Below are 23,195 nucleotides of genomic sequence, written 5' to 3' on the forward strand. Positions count from 1 at the left end.
GTAGTTTCACTTTCCCAACGTCACTGGAAGGAGGAAGTGAGAAACCATTCGTAGGCAGATCGTCAGGAAGAGACATGTCCCACCGGAGTCAATCTCCACACCTGGAATCCCCACAGACTGTTGACCTGTCAGATCCTCTGTCTCACATCTGGACTCGTTGAGTCCCTCAGTGATGGACCCGCTGGACTTCCTGGAGCCGGAGGAGCTGCTGCGCTTCCTCCACTGTAACAAAACAGAGATGTCCTGCATGGAGAACCCGAGCACGTTCCTCTGCCAACTGCGGGACCACGACCTGATCCAAGAGGTCAGGTACAAGGTGAGAGAGCCTGCGCAAGCACACACACACACACACGCACACGCACACACACTCCTCTTACGGGTCCTTATTGGATGAAACGCGCGCCAACGTGTGAGAGCTGGAAATATTATATAATACAGAAGATAAATAATAATAAAATCCAATTAAAGATGTTTGTTTAATTTGTCTTGTGCACTTTTACAATTTGTGATTGATTTACAGTAATTGGGTCAAATGACATTGAAGCTATTGAAATTATTTTTCTCAATTATTTATTGTGTATGAAATAGGAACTGATGCATTTCAAAGACTATCATGATTGAATTATATAATCGTATGTGTGTGTGTGTGTGTGTTGTATGTCTGTGTGTAGAAAATGATTCGCATGAAGAAAAAAGAAAACATGAGGACAGCCCTGTATGACGTGCTGGACTGGGTGGAGCGGGAGCGATCCCAGGACATCCACCGGTTCTGGAGATGTGTTTTCAAAGACACCATCCTGAACGTCTACCCAACCCTGCGACTGCTGCGTAACAGCCTCATGGACGGTCAGTCGCCCTTCGTGGGTTTCATGGTCATCGTTAGCGTGTTAATTGATTGTGATTCTGTTTCACTGTGTTGATCTGATCACATACCAGCTCTTTGACTGTTTCAACACTGGCTCCTGGTCTGTTTTAGGATTGATTTTAATAATTTATTGATTAGTTTCTTGGCTTTTCATGGTGTCTTCTATAAACATATTTTTTTCAGAAGGTGCATTCCTGACTTTACTTGGGGTGCCAGGTTGTTATTGTGATTTTTATGACCATGATTATTTATGTACCTCTATAAATGAACCAGCTGTTTTCTTGTGTAAAACTTTGTACTTTTTGTTGAAAAACGCTCTATAAATATAGTTAACATAGCAATTAGTAATTCTGCTTGTTGCCACATTAGCTTTGAATAAATTGCAACATTCTGAACAATGACTATTGATTCAAAAATAAATGCAAAGCAGAATTAAAGAAGTTAAGAAGAGTAAAGCCCTGACATGAGTACATTCGCTTACCGACACCTACAAAAAGTAGATTATTTGTTTTAATGTGAACCTTGTTTTTATTACGCATCCGACCTTTCATGTAATGCAGGATCTTTCCAGTTTAACACGCAACTGCCCGAGAAGGAGAAGGAAGAAATAGATGAAAGGAAAAAGAAGGAGCTCTCTGAAGATGAGGAGGAAGAGGAAGAGCAGGTGAGCTCAGTAAAAAAGAAGAGGAAGCTGTCGAGGAGGAGCATGTGCGAGGAGGATGATGAGGAGCAGCAGCCCGGTCCTTCCTCTCAGCTGACTCCACGTCGGAGGAAAAAGTCAGAGAAAGTGTGTTTCTGTAAGTCACCTCTCATGTAGCCTTACTTAGAGCACCTGGTAGTTTGACTGCTGTAAGGTGCCCTTTCACCAAAGGCTTCTATCTTCAGAAAAGTGTGTGAAATGACCTGATGAACCCTGAACGGCAAGTAAACACAAATCTGTTTGAACAAGGAAATCTTAACTAAACATTGTGTTCAAACTTCCCAGCATCTCCGATGAAGAAAGGAGAGAAAAGGGACATTTGGAATTGGCCACTTTATAAGACTCAGTTTCCTGTGACCTGTGGATCCCAGGAGGGGATTCTGAGCAGGTCGCGCATGGCGAAAGGTCAGAGGTTCAAAAGGAATAATTCTTTCATTACTTGAATTAAAAATGGAGGAAAAGTAGATTGAGGACATAATTTCATTTTATCAGCTTGGATTTTAGATATGACTGATATGACTGTGACAATGACACATTTCCTTTCCTCCGTGTGTCTCAGGGGAGAAGTGCATTATGTTCCAGAAACAGTGGTTTACTCCCAGTGAATTTGAGAAGTTTTCTGGGAAGGGAGGCTGTAGGAACTGGAAGTCCAGCATTAAGTGTATGGGTTCCCCCCTGGCAAGACTTATAAAGGTTTGTTGAAAAGCAATTCTTATTCTATAATATACACAAATCACTTCACACGCTATTTGTGGTAAAGATTGTTTTCTTTGTTTTTCTATTTCTCTTAAGGACGGGCACCTGAAATCAGCAACATTCAAAAGACGGGTGAAAACATCTTGAATAGAAAAAATAACTAAAGTCAGACTCAGTATCATCTTGTTATCATTTGTTCTTATCTTGGTTATTTATTCCTTTTTCTCCCCTGCAGGCCAACAGATCCCTGTTTCTATCTGATGGTGCATCCACAGGTTTGTATTTGGGCGCAACACTGATTATTGAAAAACTTGGTATTTTTTGATACCAAAGCATCTCAGGTAAAAGATTAAAATGTCATTATGTTATAATAGGCAGTGTATTTTCCCCTGTAATTTGTATGCTTAAAATGTATTTATTTAAGAGAGAAAACAGGAAAGGTGAAATACCCTCAAATTTGCTTCGTCCTTTTTTAGTGTCTGAGGAAGACGAAGAAGATGATGATGATGATGATACAGATGATGATACAGATGATGATAATGTTGATGATAATGAGGAAGATGATCTGGAAAACCAGGAGGACCGGGCTTCTTATAGCAACAAAGAGAATTCTACCGACTTCACAGGTGCTTGTTTATATGAAGATACATTTATGCTGAGAAGAGTTCAAGTTTCTCAAACTCTCAGCATGTGTCCTTTGCAGATGAAGACGGAGCTTCTGAGAACCAGACGGAGCCAGAAGTGGGCAACGTCTTCAAAGTGACATGTGGAGGCGAAGCTGGGACTTTACACCAAAAACGATTTGCATCAGGTAACGTTCACCATTGAATGTGGCGCAGAGTGTATCAGAACAGAGAGGAGCTGGTTGACCCCAATAGAGTTTTTAGAGGAGGCATCAAGTCAGACAGGCTTCTGGAAGAGAGAAATATTGTGTGAAGGAAAACCACTCTGTGCTCTCATAGAGGTATAGTGTGTGTTTGTGTGTGTGTGTGTGTGTGTGTGTATGTGTGTATCTTGGGACAAGCAGTTTGGATGCATGGATGGATGGATGAATGGACGGATGGAGGGATGATGGATGGATGGAGACAGGGAGGTGGTGAGAGAGCAACAGGAAGTTTTAAGCTTGAAACACCTGAACTATGAAACAAAGGAAGATGATGTAGATTTGTTCTGTTTCAGGCTTCAGTCTTGAAGATCTGCCCCCCGCTGTGTGAGTGCAGACTGTGCAAACCAAATAAAACAGATCTGGTAAGTTTGTTCACCGTACATTCCTCCACCTTTCATTCACCTTGACTCTGCAGGAAGAGCAATCAAACTTCTTTATATCTGCGCTCCAGAGGAAGTAAAGTAAGATGTGGTTGTGCTGTGTGTTCACAAACTTTCTGTCACGTGCTGTGTGTCCCGGCAGGAGGACCAGAACAACGACGATGAGTGCTGTGTGTGTAAAAGAGAGCAAGACCTGGTGCTGTGTGATTCTTGCCCTTGTTCCTTCCACCAGAAATGTCACCTCCCACATGTAGATGACAACCTTTTGGGGTGAGCTTTGACCAAATTCAGAACATTTGTTGAGCTTTACTGAATAATTTGAAATTTCAGCTCATTGGGCTATTCAGACTAATATGTTTTAATGTGGTGTGTGTGTCTGTGTATGTGTGTACAGGGACAGCAGACCATGGATCTGTACGTTCTGTGTAGCCACTCAGGACTGGCGGTACGGTGATAAGCTGAAAATGACAGCAGCCCTCACCCACCAGATCTCAGGACACATACTGGTGAGCTCACCGAGCGACTCTCTCTCCACGTCCATCTTCATCTCCTGTGTCTCTACCGTCACTTATGCTGTTCTTCATCAACAGGAATGTCAGTACCTCATCCTGCGTCTGTTCAGTGCTGATGACCAACAAATCTTTGCTTCAGACCCACGCCTCAACGTAAGTAAGCTGCATTATGTCGTCCTGCATGAAAAAGTAGTGCCAATAACTAAGTTATTGTCGTGTCTTTCAAGCAGCAGAGTGTTGTCGAAGTCGATGTTTGAAGGAAGGAAACCGCGGACCCAGTACTGATATGTATACAATGTTTATTCCACGGAAGTATTACAGGTCAGGACGAGCTCTAGAAGCTCTGAGATAACACACAGGCCAATAAGTGAAAATCTGCCTTGCCTCTTGCAAGACAACAATTCTTATAGGGGGTAGTGTACCCCAAACCTAGAGATAAGGTGACTAAATTTGGGCATGCGTTGTACCTAAGATTTACGGGCCTGTTGAAGAACATCCCTTCTTTTATCATTTCATAAGCGGGTCAAACAGCGTTCAGAGAAGGGAGGAAACTAACAACACATCTGGAATAGTATTTAAAAGTCTGAGCATATGGCGTCATAGATGTAAACGTCATTATGTTTTATAACCATGCTCAACAGATCTCTTAGCTGAATATAGGACATTATTAACTGGCTTCTGGAGGAATCTGGTCTTATGTCTACAGCTGACTGTGTTGAGCATTTCTTTAGTTTCTGCTTGACATCCACAGTTGGAAAGTTACTCCACACGTGTCCAGACTCCGATGTGGCTGGAAAAAGTTACAGAGAAACTCCAGGGGAAAGAATACGGAACAGTTGGAGATTTTGTGTCTGACGTCAAACTCATATTCACCAACTGGACCTCGTACAACCAGGTAAGAATCCTTGAAGAACTCTTATCTTACATTAAGATGAATCAGTATTTTAGTGACCAGGACTGTTCTGTTCTGTTACAGGCTAACCCTGAACTCCTCGCCCTGGGGGACAGACTGCAGCAGTTATTTGACACACAGTTCAAAGTCGTGTTTAACATCGATGAACAGAGCGGTGCCTGATGAGCAGGGTTACGTTTTCAAACTCGTTACTCAGTGGGAAAAAAGGCTTAAAAGTTACAGAGATGCAGTTTAATAGTTTGATTTTGTGAATTTTTTACGGTGTATTAATTAAAATAACTCAGGCGTCCAAACTTTATCCAACTTAACTGGAGAAAGTATTTTACAGTGTAGATTGTATTTTTTATCAGTGTAATTGAAGTTTCAGTAACCCACTGTTCAGGTTATAACACTTCTTGTGAAGAGTGGTTATTATGGGATACTTCTTACTATGTGACAACTCAATTCAGTACTTTTTACCAGTTCACTTTCACTGTAATGACCACTGTTTAATATTTACCAGTGTTTTCCTTTTCTACCCAACTTAGTGACTTCTCCTAATATACTATAAATATATGTATTTTAAAATGTATTTTCTCCAATGCATTTGCATCATGCAAAATATCTGGATTTCCACGTCACTACACTTAAATTAAGCATTGACATGTTTTATACAAATATATAATATGTCTTTTTATTTTATTTGTGCACATCTGATATGATGTAGAAATGATTTATTCAAAATAACCAAATGTTTGGTAACAACAAACAGTATAGTATGTAGTAAGTAGTATGTATCTACTGTGTGTGTGTACTTTGTATATGTTTGTATGTGTGTGTGTATTTTATATCTATATGCTCCCTCATCACCTCTGCATTATAAAGAAAGTAATTGGACATTCCTCTCTGCGTTCTCAGAACTTCTTTTTACTTTCTGCTCCAAATGCCCGAACAGAAACTGGAAAAGGGGCTTTTGCTTATCTTGCACCTTCAGGACTGAAAGTTCAGCTAATGAACGTCTTTAGAAGCAGGATGAAGGAACTGGATGTGGATGTTTGTGGCTGCGTGGCCTGAGTCTTGGAACGTGGAGGTGATTCTTTGTATCTTCACATTCTGCTTTGTGCTGTTTCTTATCAGTAGCTGTTTCTCTCTGGGCTGCCTGTCTTGTCCTGTGTCCACTGAAAAATAAGCTCAATCTTCCTGGTTGAATAAAGTTTAATAAACTTTGCTACACAAATAAACTTCCCTTTGATGAAAGCCTTTGAGGTGTGCTGTGCAGTGATGCCCCCTGGCGATCTGGACAGGAACTGCGACTTCACAAAAACATTTCAAAGTAGTTTCACTTTCCCAACGTCACTGGAAGGAGGAAGTGAGAAACCATTCGTGGGCAGATCGTCAGGAAAAGACTTGTCCCACCGGACTCAATCTCCACACCTGGAATCCCCACAGACTGTTGACCTGTCAGATCCTCTGTCTCACATCTGGACTCGTTGAGTCCCTCAGTGATGGACCCGCTGGACTTCCTGGAGCCGGAGGAGCTGCTGCGCTTCCTCCACTGTAACAAAACAGAGATGTCCTGCATGGAGAACCCGAGCACGTTCCTCTGCCAATTGCGGGACCACGACCTGATCCAAGAGGACAGGTACACGGTGAGAGGGGCTGCACAAGCGCGCGCGCACCCACACACACACGCACACACGCACACGCACACACATACACACTCCTCTTACGGGTCCTTATTGGATGAAACGCGCGTCAACGTGTGAGAGCTGGAAATATTATATAATACAGAATATAAATAATAATAAAATCCAATTAAAGATGTTTGTTTAATTTGTCTTGTGCACTTTTACAATTTGTGATTGATTTACAGTAATTGGGTCAAATGACATTGAAGCTATTGAAATTATTTTTCTCAACTATTTATTGTGTATGAAATATGAACTGATGCATTTCAAAGACTATCATGATTGAATTATATAATCGTATGTTTGTGTGTGTGTGTGTGTGTGTGTGTGTGTGTGTGTGTGTGTGTGTGTGTGTGTGTGTGTGTGTGTGTGTGTGTGTGTAGAAAATGATTCGCATGAGGAAAAAAGAAAACATGAGGACAGCCCTGTATGACCTGCTGGACTGGGTGGAGCGGGAGCAATCCCAGCACATCCGCCTTTTCTGGAGCTGTGTTTTCAAAGACAACATCCTGAACGTCTACCCAACCCTGCGACTGCTGCGTTACAGCCTCATCATGGACGGTCAGTCGCCCTTCGTGGGTTTCATGGTCATCGTTAGCGAGTAAATTGATTGTGATTCTGTTTCACTGTGTTGATCTGATCACATCCCACCTCTTTGACTGTTTCAACACTGGCTCCTGGTCTGTTTTAGGATTGATTTTAATAATTTATTGATTAGTTTCTTGGCTTTTCATGGTGTCTTCTATAAACATATTTTTTTCAGAATGTGCATTCCTGACTTTGCTTGGGGTGCCAGGTTATTATTGTGATTTTTATGACCATGATTATTTATGTACCTCTATAAATGAACCAGCTGTTTTCTTGTGTAAAACTTTGTACTTTTTGTTGAAAAACGCTCTATAAATATAGTTAACATAGCAATTAGTAATTGTGCTTGTTGCCACATTAGCTTTGAATAAATTGCAACATTCTGAACAGTGACTATTGATTCAAAAATAAATGCAAAGCAGAATTAAAGAAGTTAAGAAGAGTAAAGCCCTGACATGAGTACATTCGCTTACCGACACCTACAAAAAGTAGATTATTTGTTTTAATGTGAACCTTGTTTTTATTACACATCCGACCTTTCATGTTATGCAGGATCTTTCCAGTTTAACACGCAACTGCCCGAGAAGGAGAAGGAAGAAATAGATGAAAGGAAAAAGAAGGAGCTCTCTGAAGATGAGGAGGAAGAGGAGGAGCAGGTGAGCGCAGTGAAAACGAAGAGGAAGCTGTTGAGGAGGAGCATGTGCGAGGAGGATGATGAGGAGCAGCAGCCCGGTCCTTCCTCTCAGCTGACTCCACGTCGGAGGAAAAAGTCAGAGAAAGTGTGTTTCTGTAAGTCCCCTCTCATGTAGCCTTACTTAGAGCACTTGGAAGTTTGACTGCTGTAAGGTGCCCTTTCAACAAAGGCTTCTATCTTCAGAAAAGTGTGTGAAATGACCTGATGAACCCTGAACGGCAAGTAAACAGATCTGTTTGAACAAGGAAATCTTAACTAAACGTTGTGTTCAAACTTCCCAGCATCTCCGATGAAGAAAGGAGAGAAAAGTGACATTTGGAATTGGCCACTTTATAAGACTCAGTTTCCTGTGACCTGTGGATCCCAGGAGGGGAGTCTGAGCAGGGGGCGCCTGGCCAAAGGTCAGAGGTTCAAAAGGAATAATTCTTTCATTACTTGAATTAAAAATGGAGGAAAAGTAGATTGAGGACATGATTTCATTTTATCAGCTTGGATTTTAGATATGACTGATATGACTGTGACGATGACACATTTCCTTTCCTCCTTGTGTCTCAGGGGAGAAGTGCATTATGTTCCAGAAACAGTGGTTTACTCCCAGTGAATTTGAGAAGTTTTCTGGGAAGGGAGGCTGTAGGAACTGGAAGTCCAGCATTAAGTGTATGGATTCCCCCCTGGCAAGACTTATAAAGGTTTGTTGAAAAGCAATTCTTATTCTATAATATACACAAATCACTTCACACGCTATTTGTGGTAAAGATTGTTTTCTTTGTTTTTCTATTTCTCTTCAGGAAGGGCACCTGAAATCAGCAACATTCAAAAGACGGGTGAAAACATCTTGAATAGAAAAAATAACTAAAGTCAGACTCAGTATCATCTTGTTATCATTTGTTCTTATCTTGGTTATTTATTCCTTTTTCTCCCCTGCAGGCCAACAGATCCCTGTTTCTATCTGATGGTGCAACCACAGGTTTGTATTTGTGCTCAACACTGATTATTGAAGAACTTGGTATTTTTTGATACCAAAGCATCTCAGGTAAAAGATTAAAATGTCATTATGCTATAATAGGCAGTGTATTTTCCCCTGTAATTTGTATGCTTAAAATGTATTTATTTAAGAGAGAAAACAGGAAAGGTTAAATACCCTCAAATTCGCTTCGTCCTTTTTTAGTGTCTAAGGAAGACGAAGAACATGATGATGATGATGATGATGATGATGATGATGCAGATGATGATGATGATAATGAGGAGGATGATCTGGAAAACCAGGAGGACCGGGCTTCTCATAGCAACAAAGAGAATTCTACCGACGTCACAGGTGCTTGTTTATATGAAGATACATTTATGCTGAGAAGAGTTCAAGTTTCTCAAACTCTCAGCATGTGTCCTTTGCAGATGAAGACGAAGCGACTGAGAACCAGACGGAGCCAGAAGTGGGCAAAGTCTTCAAAGTGTCATGTGGAGGTGAAGCTGGGACTTTACACCAAAAACGATTTGCATCAGGTAACGTTAACCATCGAATGTGGCGCTTGAGGAAAAGTCAGGTGATCGCAGAAGTTATAGAATATTAGTTGTTGTATCTTTGTTTTATGTGTAACGCTGTGAACTAAACCGACTAAACCAACACGTCCCATTCGATCTTCTCTTTCTCCACCAGGGACTCGTGGAAAGTGTATCAGAACAGAGAGGAGCTGGTTGACCCCAATAGAGTTTTTAAAGGAGGCATCAAGTCAGAAGGGCTGCTGGAGGAAAGACATCGTGTGTGAAGGAAAACCACTCTGTGCTCTCATAGAGGTATAGTGTGTGTTTGTGTGTGTGTGTGTGTGTGTATCTTGGGACAAGCAGTTTGGATGCATGGATGGATGGATGAATGGACGGATGGAGGGATGATGGATGGATGGAGACAGGGAGGTGGTGAGAGAGCAACAGGAAGTTTTAAGCTTGAAACACCTGAGCTATGAAACAAAGGAAGATGATGTAGATTTGTTCTGTTTCAGGCTTCAGTCTTGAAGATCCACTCCCTGCTGTGTGAGTGCAGACTGTGCAAACCAAATAAAACAGATCTGGTAAGTTTGTTCACCGTACATTCCTCCACCTTTCATTGACCTTGACTCTGCAATCAAACTTCTTTATATCTGCGCTCCAGCGGAAGTAAAGTAAGATGTGGTTGTGCTGTGTGTTGACAAACTTTCTGTCACGTGCTGTGTGTCCCGGCAGGAGGACCAGAACAACGACGATGAGTGCTGTGTGTGTAAAAGAGAGCAAGACCTGGTGCTGTGTGATTCTTGCCCTTGTTCCTTCCACCAGAAATGTCACCTCCCACATGTAGATGACAACCTTTTGGGGTGAGCTTTCACCAAATTCAGAACATTTGTTGAGCTTTACTGAATAATTTTAAATTTCAGCTCATTGGGCTTTATTTTCTATTCAGACTAATATGTTTTAATGTGGTGTGTGTGTCTGTGTATGTGTGTACAGGGACAGCAGACCGTGGATCTGTACGTTCTGTGTAGCCACTCAGGACTGGCGGTACGGTGATAAGCTGAAAATGACAGCAGCCCTCACCCACCAGATCTCAGGACACATACTGGTGAGCTCACCGAGCGACTCTCTCTCCACGTCCATCTTCATCTCCTGTGTCTCTACCGTCACTTATGCTGTTCTTCATCAACAGGAATGTCAGTATCTCGTCCTGCGTCTGTTCAGTGCTGATGACCAACAAACCTTTGCTTCAGACCCACGCCTCATCGTAAGTAAGCTGCATGATGTCGTCCTGCATGAAAAAGTAGTGCCAATAACTAAGTTATTGTCGTGTCTTTCAAGCAGCAGAGTGTTGTCGAAGTCAATGTTTTAAGGAAGGAAACCACGGACCCAGTACTGATATGTATACAATGTTTATTACACAGAAGTATTACAGGTCAGGACGAGCTCTAGAAGCTTGGAGATAACACACAGGCCAATAAGTGAAAATCTGCCTTGCCTCTTGCAAGACAGCGATTCTTATAGGGGGGGTGTGTACCCCAAATCTAGAGATAGGGTGACTAAATTTGGGCATGCGTTGTACCTAAGTTTTACGGGCCTGTTGAAGAACATCTCTTCTTTTATCATTCCATAAGCGGGTCAAACAACGTTCAGAGAAGGGAGGAAACTAACAGAACACATCTGGAATAGTATTTAAAAGTCTGAGCATAATACGTCATAGATGTAAACGTCATTATGTTTTATAACAATGCTCAAAAGATCTCTTAGCTGAATATACGACATTATTAACTGGCTTCTGGAGGAATCTGGTCTTACGTCTACAGCTGACTGTGTTGAGCATTTCTTTAGTTTCTGCTTGACATCCACAGTTGGAAAGTTACTCCACGCGTGTCCAGACTCCGATGTGGCTGGAAAAAGTTACAGAGAAACTCCAGGGGAAAGAATACGGAACAGTTGGAGATTTTGTGTCTGACTTCAAACTCATATTCACCAACTGGACCTCGTACAACCAGGTAAGAATCATGGAAGAACTCTTATCTTACATTAAGATGAATCAGTATTTTAGTGACCAGGACTGTTCTGTTCTGTTACAGGCTAACCCTGAACTCCTCGCCCTGGGGGACAGACTGCAGCAGTTATTTGACTCACAGTTCAAAAGGGTGTTTAACATCGATGAACAGAGCGGTGCCTGATGAGCAGGGATACGTTTTCAAACTCGGTTCTCAGTGGGAAAAAAAGCTTAAAACGTTACAAGGATTTTGTGACTTTTTCCTGTTGTATTAATTAAAATAACTCAGGCGTCTAAACTTTATCCAACTTAACTGGAGAAAGCACTTTGCAGTGTAGATTGTATTTTTTATCAGTGTAATTGAAGTTTCAGTAAACCCACTGTTCAGGTTATACCACTACTTGTGAAGATTGGTTATTATGGGATACTTCTTACCATGTGACAACTTAATTCGGTACGTTTTACCATGTCACCTTCACTGTAATGACCAATGTTTTAATACCTATGTGTTTTCCTTGTCTACAAACGTTTCTCTAAAATACCTGGATTTCCCTGTCACTGTACATTATTAAAGTACTCACATGCTTTCATACAAATATATAATATGTCTGTTTTCTTACATATTTATTTGTGCGCATGTGAAATGATGTAGACAAGATTTATTCAATATAACTAAATGTTCTGTAACAACAAACAGCACAGTATGTGTGTGTGTGTGTGTGTGTGTGCTTTATATTTGTATGTACTTTATGTATGTATGTATGTCCCGTGTGCGCGTTGACGTCACAGTTGCCAGCAGCCTATCAGCCCGTGTAACTGCGCAGTCGCCCTGCGCATCCGTCAGCTGCGGTGAACAGCGCAGCCATTTCTCTTCTCCTCGTGAAACCAAGCAGTGGACTCGTCCGGCGCCAGACCATCACGTACGAGACCACTTCGACACGCGGGACTAGTAGCGGTGCGGGACTCGGCTTCGGCTGCGCGAGACCCGAGGCCTCCGAACTTTCTCCACAGACCAGCGCCTGCGCAGACGAAGCACGCGGCTCCTGCAGCGCTGAGGCCCATGTCGCAGCTCCAGCAGCTCCAGCAGCTGCAGCAGCCGTCATCATGGAGAGGAACCTGCACGGAGGCCTCGCCACGATGCATGTGAAAACCGAGGCGCTGGATGAACACACGTCCGCGCCGGTGCCGAGCAGCCAGGAGCCGCCTGTCTGCGGAGGAGCAGCGGGGGGAGGAGGGGGAGGAGGAGAGGAGCAGACTGCCGAGGAGCTGCAGCAGGCAGCCGACTCCAAAGCCTCTGTGCTGCTGTGTGAGTAGGGTTGCAAAATTCCGGGAATATTCAAAGTTGAAAACTTTCCATGGGAATTAACGGGAATATACGGGAGTAAACGGGAATTAACGGGAATAAACTGGAAATGTTGTGGGTAATTTATACTAACTGTATTTACCTTGTCATATACATACATAAATATAAACATTTTGTTTTGTTATAGGCTGATTTGAGTCCTGAGGAAACTTTGGGCACTTGACTATATATATATATATATATATAGAAAATTACCTGACTAGTCCTGCACACTACAGCAGGCCTCAATAGCCCTGCTGTAGTGTGAAGGATGCTGGGAATTATCTGTGCATGTGATGGAAGAATGCACAGTGGAGGGTTGAAACTCAACATGCAGAATGTGCTGCATTCCATACATCTTTAAAATAGAGTTTTGAATGATGTTTTTATTGCTCAGCGTTTAATTTGCGTAGTTTTGTTTTCCCATGGAAACTTTACGCCCCTTTGCAACTCTATATGTAAGTGAGGAGCATCGGCATGGAGACGTGGTTCCACATGTCTGAATAACATGTGACAAATGTTAGGTTTGAACATATATTCAAAATGAGTGATGTTGTGTGATCATCAGATCCTCTGAGCACTGAGCGGTTCTTCACCACAGCAGGAGACGGGAAAACGTACCTGAAGATAGCTCCAGGTAGTAAAGCATCATTTCACCATAGTGGTGCATTAACCGTGTCACCATTAGTACCTGTGTTTAACTTTATTTCATACTTTTTAACACCTCTAGTCCTGTATCTAAAGTTTTCACTTTTTTTTAAAATAGACTTGCTTTGCTTCACCATAATTGTTTCAGGCTCTGTCGGTCTAATGCACAACTTTGTATAGCTGCAGTTATTTATCATTTAAAGTCTCAGTGGGACCTTGATACCACAGATTCACTTCCTGATCACTAAGATGGCCGCTCCCGTGTCTGGGATATTTTGGCTTCATTTTCTGTACAATAGCAGAAGGTGGAGAAGTGCCATCTTAAACCAGTCGAGATATTAATGTGGTATTAAGTCGTTTTTGTCTGAGATGACTATTTAACCAGAATAAATTGTGTCGTCCCCCACCCCCCAGCTTCAGTGATGCCTCCGGCTCCGTCAGACAAGACGCTTCCCTCGGGCTCAGATTTCTCCTCCAAAGCCGTCCTGTGTCTGATCGAGGCCATCGGGCGGCGCTGGGGCCTCTACGAGACCCGGGAGCGCTCACAGCTCTTCCAGAGCGTCCAGGAGGAGATGGCCTCCAAGGGCCACGTGCTTCCTGTGGAGAAGATCCGTCGCAAGTGGAATAACCTCATTGTCACGTACAAGAGGGTTAAAGACCGCAGCCGGGAGACAGGACACGCAAAGACGTCCTGGGAGTTCTTCGATGTGAGTCTAACAAAAGAGAAAAGTGGGGATGAGGGGCTTGAACGCTTCAAACAACTGGATCAGGTTCATCTGACCAGGAGGAGTTGAATTAAACTTCTCTTACTCTTTACTTCTTCCTCTCCACTTTCTGATCTGGTCTTCCCAAGTCCACAACCCTCATGTCTTTGAGCATTGCCCGATAAATCTCATTTATTTATTTAATAAACAGGTTTTGTCCAGTCACAGTTAAGCAAAGTGCTGCATCACCAGATTAGAAATTATCGAGCTATTATCAAGGATTGTGTCTTTAGCTAATTACTTTACTGGGTTTTATGTTAAGTTAGAAAAATGTTGCTCAACAAATGATTGATGTCCTCTTCTCCTTCTTTCTGTCTTTTCTCCAGTTGATGGACGCCACGCTCTGCGACACTGTCGGCACTCAGATCAGCAACAACAAGAGACACAAAGGTGCTAGCGCGGCCTCGACGCTTCCTTGTCCTTTGGCAAAAATCGCCGCAAAACCTCAGCCCCCCACCATCGTCCGGCCGAACGGGGACTTTGCTCTGCCTGGTGGTTTGGAGTCAGTGGGTCAGGGAGCCGCCACCAGTCAAATCATCAGCAGCATGGCCGCCATGACCTCGGTGGCTACAGCGACCATCAGCCCGGCAAATGCTCCGGAGGTCAAGCCCCTGATCGTCCTCAACGGTGACATTGTTACGACCGCTATTCATCCCGCCACCATTGTGCCGTCTCCATCTTTTATCTCCTCGCCTCGTTTTTCAGAAACGGCCTCGACGTCGCCCTCCCTCGGCTCGCCCGGTGGCTCAGACCTCAACGCATCACACCACGCCAGCCGCAAGGCTCCCTGCTTCTCGTCAGGCGTCATTCCTTTTCGTCTCAGTGCGGCGCCAGTTAGCAGCAGTCAGAATGTCCTCGGCCTCTCATCGTCTTTCTCCCCAGTGACCTCCTGCCTCACGTCCTCCGCCGCCACCTCGCTGTCAGCAACAAGCCTGTCGGAAAGTGAAGCTCAGAAGCAGAAAGCACACGAGGAGCCAAGCAGCGTGGCTTTGCTTCAAGAGATCGTGAAGCGGCAGGAGGAGCAGGCGCACATGGATCGAGTGGCTCGCCGCAAGGTTGACGCCAGAGAGAAGAGGCGTGAGAGGAGGGAGGTGCGGATGGCGGAGTCCCTCGGGAGGATAGCCACAGCCCTGGAGCTGCTCTCCTCCAAACAGGACACAGTCATCGCGCTCCTGCAGCGACTGGCTGACAGGAAGTGATGTCATGGGAAAGGCCAGAAAACAGAAGCTCTTTAAAAAAAAACTTTGTAGCGAACGGCCTCGTACTCGGACATGATGGAAAAACAAGAATTGTAAAAGACAAAGATATGAACTGAACACTTTTGTAAATTAAGTGAAATGTTACGTCGTTGTGACGTGTTTTGATTTAAAGTGCATTAATGTCACTGCACTACATCCAATAAAAACATTCTCCTCAAATACAGTTATTAAGATTTAGGATTTATAACCATGTTTACCACATATTTCTTTATATAACATAAACATTTCATGACACAATTAAGAAATTTAAATACTTAATAATTTAATACTACTTGAAATCTCCATATCCCTGCTTTAAGCCCTGTATTCCTACTTTAATTCACTGTATTTTTACTTAAATCAACATATTACTACTTTAAGTTACTTCATTCCTACTTTAACTCATTGTGATTTTACTTAAAATCCACATGTTAATACTTTAAATGCCCACTGCAAATTACCATATTCCTATTTAAGCACTGCCTTCCTACTTTAAATAAACATAATACTTTAAATCACTGTACTTAAACAATCAGAACTTGACCTCGGCTCACATCCTGACATTCTCCAGAGTTCTCAGAATAAACTCTCACTTGGTCTGGAGCTGCTGTCTTTTATCTACATGATTACATCTATAAATATCACTCTTTTATTATTTTCATTATCACAACCAGTCCGACAGAGCTTAAAAATTATACTGACACAATTCTCACCCCCCCTCTCTGTCGTTTTCTAGAGGTTTCTTGACAGTTAATGAAAGTTTTTCTCTTCCATACAGATGATGTATGTTATGATTTGGTGCGATGAAAATAAAATACCCATGGGGATCGTCTGAATCAAAACCAAGGGTGATGGCAACTTCCTGTGCAGATGTGCTGGCGGCTTCCAATGTCTTCAACAACCAAAAGGCAGATGATAGGGAGCATGTGACAGATCTCTCGAAGTTACTGGCCCTGATCATATTTTTGCTGATTGCTTCGACTTTTGATGCATTATGTTTTTGGCTGCTGTCACGGTCGTTCATTCGGCTTTACATTTCCTAACCTACGTTTTGAACACTTTTCTAAGAAGACTAAGTAGGTAGGTGTGCTTTGAGATATTTCACAAGTGGCCAGCAATTCAAGTCTGTGAGGGATATTATGGATTTTACTTTACACCTAAATTAATCCTTAATTGGAAAATCGAAATAACTTTAATTCTTTTATACTCTAATACTAACATGATTAGAACGTAATGTGTTATATTGGTTTATTATCAATAGATCCAGATATAATATGTATAAGGCTCAAACTTTTTTTCTAATTTTGGAGAGGAAATGTATCTTTCTGATCTAAAATTATTGAAATGAATTGTGATAGGATCTCAGTTGTTCGTACGCTCTGCACAGTCGACACGTGATCAAGTTATGAGACGAACAGTTATCTTTTGACATTGAGCCGATAAACTTGATCGGACACAGAAATTAACGGTAAAGCAGCTTAGTTCAGCTCCTTGTATTTACATTTGATCAGAGAGTGTCTGATTACCGGAGCAAAACCCCATGTGTCTCCTTCTGTCTCCAGGCTGAAACAAGGAGCTGTGTGCCCCCAATGAATTTCTCAAAATGCAAGGGAGCTTCAAGCTGTGTTTATTACCAGCTGTGTTTGCATTCAGGTGAAACATCGAAAAACAGAGTCCATATATTGTACATGTGTATTTACAGGTCAGTCCAAGAGGTGAAACACAACTGGAGCAGCTAGTCCATCATATCCTCTTCATCCTCTTCCTCCTCATCGTCATCAAAGTACTTTTCCTCAGCATCTCTGTTGACAATGTCCAAGTTGTCGTAGTCCGGGTTTTCATCCACTTCACTATAAAGGACAAAAACAAAAACAGTACAATTACAATCATGGATCACACAACAACTATTGGATCGATTACCATGAAAACCAGCAGCTACTCTTTTATGTCCGAGTATAAAGGCCCAGTGTGTGGAGGTGTGTCTGACCTGTAGTTGAAATCCTTGTCTTTGCCGTCTAAGAAGCGCTGGTGCATCTGACTGATGAACTCCTCCCTGAGCAGAGTCTTCTCCTCTGCTGTGGGCTCCTTCTCCTTCTCCTGGACTCTGTTATCTTCAGTTTGAACACAGACACAAACACAGGCTGACAAAAACCACAGGAATAAAAGTATTAACTTCATCACCAAGCATAACCCCCTCTCACCATCATCTTCGTCATCTTCATCCTCCTCCAGTGCGCCCTCCTCTCTCTCCTGCTCCTCCTGCAGTCGATTCTGGATGAGACGCTCCTGGTAGGAGTTGAGGAGGAGGTGGGCCAGCCCTCCGGGACCTCCTGCTGGGGCCCCTGGTCCCCCCGCCCCCCCCGGTGCACCGTCCAGCATGGCTTCCTGGGAGCGCTCCAGCACCTGAAGCATAATTTGTTAGACGATAACCCAAAGAATGAGAGAGAAACCAAACATTTTACAGAATGGAACTCACCTCCTCATCAGTCAGGTACTGGCCAATATACTGTTCATACAGCAGCGGCTCCCTGATCCGCATCTGCTCTTCACTGAAGTACTGGCCCTCTGGGAGAGAAGGTGGAGAAGAAGAAAAGAGGAAAACAGTTTCAGTTCATGTACATCATCAGTTACACAGTATGTATCACTACCAGTGGGTTGGTGGAGTAGAGAGACTGTATGAAACCACTGTAGGCAAGTGGAGCCCCTACCCGTCTGCAGGACCCTGAGGGCTGCGTAGCGCTGGTTCCTGACCCGGGTTCTGTTCGTCCACTCTTCATCTCGTTTCTGGATCACGCCGCTGTAGTGCAGAGCTCGTGGGTCAGAGCAGACGTGGGCAAACGCTGACATATCCTGAGGCTTCAGACACGCCTGGAAGCAGAGAGGAAAGAGTGTTAAACACAGTAAACACAATTGACGAAGTGGTTGTATTGGATTTGGCTGCAATGCTGTTTTACGCCTGAAACTCCAAAAGTGTTTTGTGGATTCAAACACTTCACCCACCCCTTCATCGGCATAGTGGTGAGTAAGTGAGTGCATTCTCTTTTATGGGTTTTAGGCTGCATTGTGAAGTGTCCTTGGCCAAGATACCGAACCACAAATGGTGGGTCACAGAGAAAGTGCTGTGTATAAATGAAAGGACGCAACTTGTGTATAAATGTGATCTATTTACAAGTTGAAGAGCGCTTTGTGAAGAGTGTGTGTGTGTGGTATGGTGCTGTATAAATACACTTTGCCGTGTGCACATACATGATACCTCTCCAGGAACACCAGGGGTCTCTGTGTGTACTGAAGCTGCAGCTCCCGTCTGCGCTGCTCCAGGCTCAGCTCGGCCTCCCCCACCTGCTGGCTCTTCACCAGGCGCCCGCTGGAGGCCACCGCGTCCAACATGGCGTTCACACAGGTGGACTCGGCCTGACTCGAGAACTGAGGAGGTAAAGACATGTTAGAGAGTAACACACACACACACAACACAAACAGCTTCAGACAAGACAAGGAACCTCTGAATTCAACATCTGGCATCAAGGACCAGAAGAACAACACAACCAAAAGAACCTTGACTATCCTTATCATCACACACTCTCTAACACACACACACACACACAGACAGACACAAACACACACCGGGATGTCCTGCGGCAGCTCGGTGTCAGATCGGCGGATTGGGTCATATCTCCAGGTCGGTGTCCCCGTGTCTTCCGGGGATCCGCTTCGTTCTTCTTCGCTGTCACGTTGACTCTGTTGTTGTTGTTGTTGTGTTCTCACCGGAGGTTCTATTTCCCCCCACATGCTTCTGTAGCTAACGTGTTTCCCGGTAAATAACAGTTTTTCAAGCTAAGCTAACGTTCATATCCGGTGTCACGTTTCCTTTACGTTAAATTTGTTGTTAATATTGAAACTAAAATACTTTGCAGATTTAACATGAACGTTCCCGCGTGAATATTATGTAATAAATCACTTTACATCTGAGTTTGTTTAGCTGTATGTTTCGCCGCCGCCATGTTGGTCCGTCATGAATTAGAGTCCCCCTGCTTCTCCTCGCCCGGAACAGCAGTTCCGCCCAGTCACCTGTGTGCGTGAGTTTGTCGCCCTCTAGTGGTAGAATGTTAAGATTGTCAGAATGAGTCCCTTCTCGTTTCCTCCTTTTAAACACGGAAGAGTAAAAGTCGTGGTGGCGCCTCCTGGTGGAGAGGAGTGTGCCGCACAGCAGCTCTGTCAAAACAAACAGCTGATGTCTGTCTCTCCTGTGAACACGAGGTGAGTCCAGCTCAGTCTCAGATCCTCACGTCACTACTTATGCTTCTTCTTCTTCTTCTTCTTCTTCTTCTTCTTCTTCTTCTTCTTCTTCTTCTTCTTCTTCTTCTTCTTCTTCTTCTTCTGCTTCTTCTTCTGCTTCTTCTTCTGTGTCAGAGAAGATGGTTCAGGAGTGAAAACATGAGCTGAGACAGTTTGTTGTTTGTTGTTGTTTTCTTGTCTGTTTACCTCTGAACTCTTTATTGTTGTTGAGTATCATTCAGACTTTTTCTTCTCTCACTGCTTTATATTGTAGTTCTGTGAGTTTACAGACAGAAATGTTTGTTGATTCAACGTGAAAAGTTTCTTTGTGGTGGAAGTTCATTAAAAATTAAATAAAAGTTTTCACAGAGTCACATTTTACGTGTTGAGAAAGAGCCACTGACTCAATGAGGGTCGTGTTTTTACATTGAAGTCCGACAGTATTTTAAACTCAATTAGGAGTGAACAACCTTTGTTGGAGAAGGGGACAAATGTAGTTTACATATTTCACTGTAAATCCATTTTTAGGAAACGAGGAAGTAAATCAGGAAGTCTCTTTCAGAGGGAAACCGCAGATGACTCACCTTTGGCTTTATTTACATTTTATTTTGAATTACTCACTATGATAGGTTGAGATGCTTTATTTACTTTATTTTGAAATGCTTCATTGACGTTTTATTTTGAAATGTCTCACTGACTTTGTATTTCCACCAGCTCATTATTTAAAAACTCCTCCTGTTTGCTCAGAGGTTTGTTCTCGTTCAGAAACTCGACCCGAGGATGAACTTGTTGTGAACCTGTGAGTTTTTCTCATCTCGGATTCTGTTGTTTCCTTCTTAGAGCATCATGTGGATCCAGTGAGATGGAATCCAGCCGGAGGTTGTTTAACAGCAGATAAAGAGCAGGTATGTGACTGAAATCATGATGGATTCCCACTTTTTGTACGTGTGTGTGTGTGTGTGAAGTTGTTGCCTTCCTGCTGGTGAGTCTTTGCTCCTGCAGAAAGTCTTTCCTTCGGTTTGAACAGGCAGCCCCTCAACACGTTGTTTACATTCCAACACAAACACGCTGGGATATTCTGCAGCTGCATTAAACCAACGTCTCCCCTCCAGTGCTGCAGCATAATGTCATATAGATGTAGTTTAAAGCACAACTCCCTGTGAGGAGTCGGTGTTTGTGTTGGTGTGTTCATCTGTGCTGGAATCAGACTCATGGCTGAGCTGTGGCCACGTTTATATCACCACCACCACCAGTGAGGACCTGAAGTGAGTCACTGACCTTCTCTTCTTAATGATACTGGCGCTTAAAGCGTGAGACTGTTTCTAATTTGGATCATTAGCTGCTCTGTGTTGTGGGCAAACAAAGTCTTCCCCTGAGGGAACTCTGGGCTGAGGCTGAGACACGCTATCCGGTTTCAGATCCAAACTTGTCCTCAGGTGAGAGAAATGCTGGAAGACTCGATACAGACCTGTTTATTTACCTTCTCTAACCCAGTACAAAAATGTTAATGTTAGGATTCATTAGCAGAGACGTGTTCTGAATCAGAAACTAGACACAGCCATTGACTGTAAATAAAGATGGATGCTGTGTCTCCACTTCCTCCCACCATCCAGAAAGAAAGCTTAAATATAAATATAATAAAAGAATAAATATTTTACTTTTTAGTTTGGTCCATGTCCCATCTACTTACATAGAGGAGGCATTTTTACCACATCCTGTCACCCGGTGGCGATCGAGACTCTTTGGCTTCACTTTTCGGGAACTGTCGTGTCGTCATGTTTAACTGTTTGTGTGTAATATGTGTTTGTGTGTTCAGCCATCGAGGGATTGCGTTGTGTGGGTTTTTCTTTTTTTGTGTGTGTGTGTATTTTATGGCTTCACTGTTAACTCAGGACTCACATAACTGCAGTGAGTCATACAGACAGAGAGACAGAGGGAGTGAGTTGGGGGGGAAATGTTTGAAGTGCGTGATGGAGCAGTGAGAGAGAGAGAGAGAGAGAGAACAGTAGAAGTAAAAGGGGATAATACATTAAATAGGATGAGCTAACATCATGTATATTATGTATTTTTGGGTAAATCGTGTTTTGGTGTTTTCTTTCATCTTTCCAGGTCTGTCTCTCACACCCGGGTAACCATGGAGACCAAGTTTGGAGAGAGACCAGATGCCTCCACTCCTAAGAGTGAAGCTGTAGCCAATGAGCTGCAAGAGTTGTCCCTGCGGCCCGCCCCCAGCCCGCTGCCACTCACCCAGAGGAGGAGCGGTGAGTTTGTTTTTCACACAAGAACCAAAAGTCAAAATGCTGTTGAGTCCTCGTCCAGTGTTTAAGATCTACGGAGGCCGCCATTTTGTTTTACAGTAGCCCAGACTGTACAAAGTTTTTGTTCTCTCTCATGTTTGGAAGGGGAGGGTGAGGGGAGGGGTATTCAGCTGCAACATTCAACTCAACCACTAGATGGCGCTAAATTCTACACACTGAACCTTTAAGAAGATGAAACATGTTTTTCTGTCGATGACGAAGATACTACGATGACGCACAGTCGCCTCTGACTCAGTGTCTCTGTATTTCAGAATAACTGTGAGGGAGTGAAGGAGTAAAAGGTTTTCCAGTATATGTAGAGCTGCTGGTGGAGAGTTTACATTTCAGAGATACTAGGTCTCCCCTCTCATTACCTCATTGTAAACATTGAGCTCCGTCTTCTCCAGGCACCGACTCCACTCAGAGACGTATTTCACTCACTATGTTTCAGTGACTACTTGCGATAACAACATTTACCAGACTCAACAAACACTAGATCTGTGAATTTGACATTAGAATTAGAATTTGACATTTAATGCTGCTTCCCTTTTCCTCCTTCTTCTTTTTCTTCATTATACTTTGAAAGACAATATTCAGTTTTCCCTCGGCTACATTCATTCAAGACACTTGTTTTTGCACTCAGAAGAGTTTATAAAGAATGATGCTTTGCTGTAAATTTAAAAAACTCCCTGTTCAGACTGAACCTGTCAATCTAGACTCTGGATTAGTCCAAGCCTTAGACTAATTCAGCCTTTGAGATTTATTATAAAAAGTGCATGTCCCCACCTGCTGACCATTACAAGTACTGCAACCGGTATCTCTCTTGTAATAAGATGGAAACAAATGTCAATCCATGATTTCTGTTCGAACAGTTCAAGACAGAATAGCCTTGAATAACCATCAGCCTTGAATAACCCTTCTATACACAGCACTGTGTGTGTCCATGTGTGTGTTCATGTGTGTCTGCAACCCTAGACCCAGTGTGCTCACATCAGGAGGGACTGGATATAGCGACGCAGCCAGCTGCTCCTGCTATTTAAACCAGGAAGAGTGAGGAGTTAAGAGGAAAGAGAGATTTAATATCCAGGGAGAGGTGGGTCAGGGTGAGGGAGGTGAAGAACAACTGTTGGTTGGAGAAATAGAGGAAACTTCAAAGCTTTTAAAGTCCGGAGCATTAAAGAGGTTAAAGGAAGTTTTCTTTTTTGAAGGATCGATAGTATAACTTCCTTTTAGAGTGAATTATTCC

General features: G+C 43.1%; 4 protein-coding genes across 5 annotated transcripts; 3 read left to right on the plus strand and 1 right to left on the minus strand.

Annotated features, from left to right (window-relative positions):
• The first annotated feature begins 31 nt into the window (after positions 1–31).
• On the plus strand, positions 32–5,833 carry LOC133022760 (nuclear body protein SP140-like). Its single transcript, XM_061089651.1, is given in 16 exon segments — positions 32–316; positions 672–846; positions 1,426–1,662; positions 1,851–1,970; positions 2,125–2,258; positions 2,358–2,393; positions 2,497–2,536; positions 2,738–2,887; positions 2,965–3,077; positions 3,079–3,225; positions 3,441–3,509; positions 3,670–3,797; positions 3,922–4,033; positions 4,118–4,192; positions 4,791–4,934; positions 5,016–5,833. Coding segments are annotated over 16 exon segments (1,923 nt in total). The 5' UTR covers positions 32–172; the 3' UTR covers positions 5,115–5,833.
• A 467-nt stretch (positions 5,834–6,300) lies between these two features.
• LOC133022764 (nuclear body protein SP140-like protein) lies at positions 6,301–11,984 on the plus strand. Of its 2 annotated transcripts, none has more exons than XM_061089656.1 (16): positions 6,301–6,580; positions 7,003–7,180; positions 7,760–7,996; positions 8,183–8,302; positions 8,457–8,590; positions 8,690–8,725; positions 8,829–8,868; positions 9,070–9,216; positions 9,294–9,401; positions 9,556–9,692; positions 9,896–9,964; positions 10,116–10,243; positions 10,377–10,488; positions 10,573–10,647; positions 11,249–11,392; positions 11,474–11,984. In XM_061089656.1, exons 1-16 carry the CDS (start codon positions 6,437–6,439, stop codon positions 11,570–11,572), a joined length of 1,908 nt encoding a protein of 635 aa, XP_060945639.1. In that variant the 5' UTR covers positions 6,301–6,436; the 3' UTR covers positions 11,573–11,984. The 2 variants fall into 2 exon arrangements, with proteins under 2 accessions (XP_060945639.1, XP_060945640.1); XM_061089657.1 differs by having other exon boundaries at positions 6,511–6,573.
• Positions 11,985–12,064: 80 nt separating this feature from the next.
• On the plus strand, positions 12,065–15,553 carry LOC133023674 (uncharacterized). Its single transcript, XM_061090748.1, has 5 exons — positions 12,065–12,089; positions 12,233–12,694; positions 13,299–13,367; positions 13,793–14,085; positions 14,469–15,553. Exons 1-5 carry the CDS (start codon positions 12,065–12,067, stop codon positions 15,339–15,341), a joined length of 1,722 nt encoding a protein of 573 aa, XP_060946731.1. The 3' UTR covers positions 15,342–15,553.
• A 1,438-nt stretch (positions 15,554–16,991) lies between these two features.
• On the minus strand, positions 16,992–19,379 carry ccdc97 (coiled-coil domain containing 97). The gene is made up of 7 exons (XM_061090221.1): positions 19,002–19,379; positions 18,627–18,803; positions 18,089–18,248; positions 17,857–17,945; positions 17,582–17,783; positions 17,368–17,491; positions 16,992–17,230 (listed from the first exon to the last, which is right to left on the minus strand). Exons 1-7 carry the CDS (start codon positions 19,164–19,166, stop codon positions 17,116–17,118), a joined length of 1,032 nt encoding a protein of 343 aa, XP_060946204.1. The 5' UTR covers positions 19,167–19,379; the 3' UTR covers positions 16,992–17,115.
• Between the last annotated feature and the right edge of the window lie 3,816 nt (positions 19,380–23,195).

This window comes from Limanda limanda, chromosome 17 (assembly GCF_963576545.1).
Source record: "Limanda limanda chromosome 17, fLimLim1.1, whole genome shotgun sequence".
Taxonomy (NCBI): Eukaryota; Metazoa; Chordata; class Actinopteri; order Pleuronectiformes; family Pleuronectidae; genus Limanda; species Limanda limanda.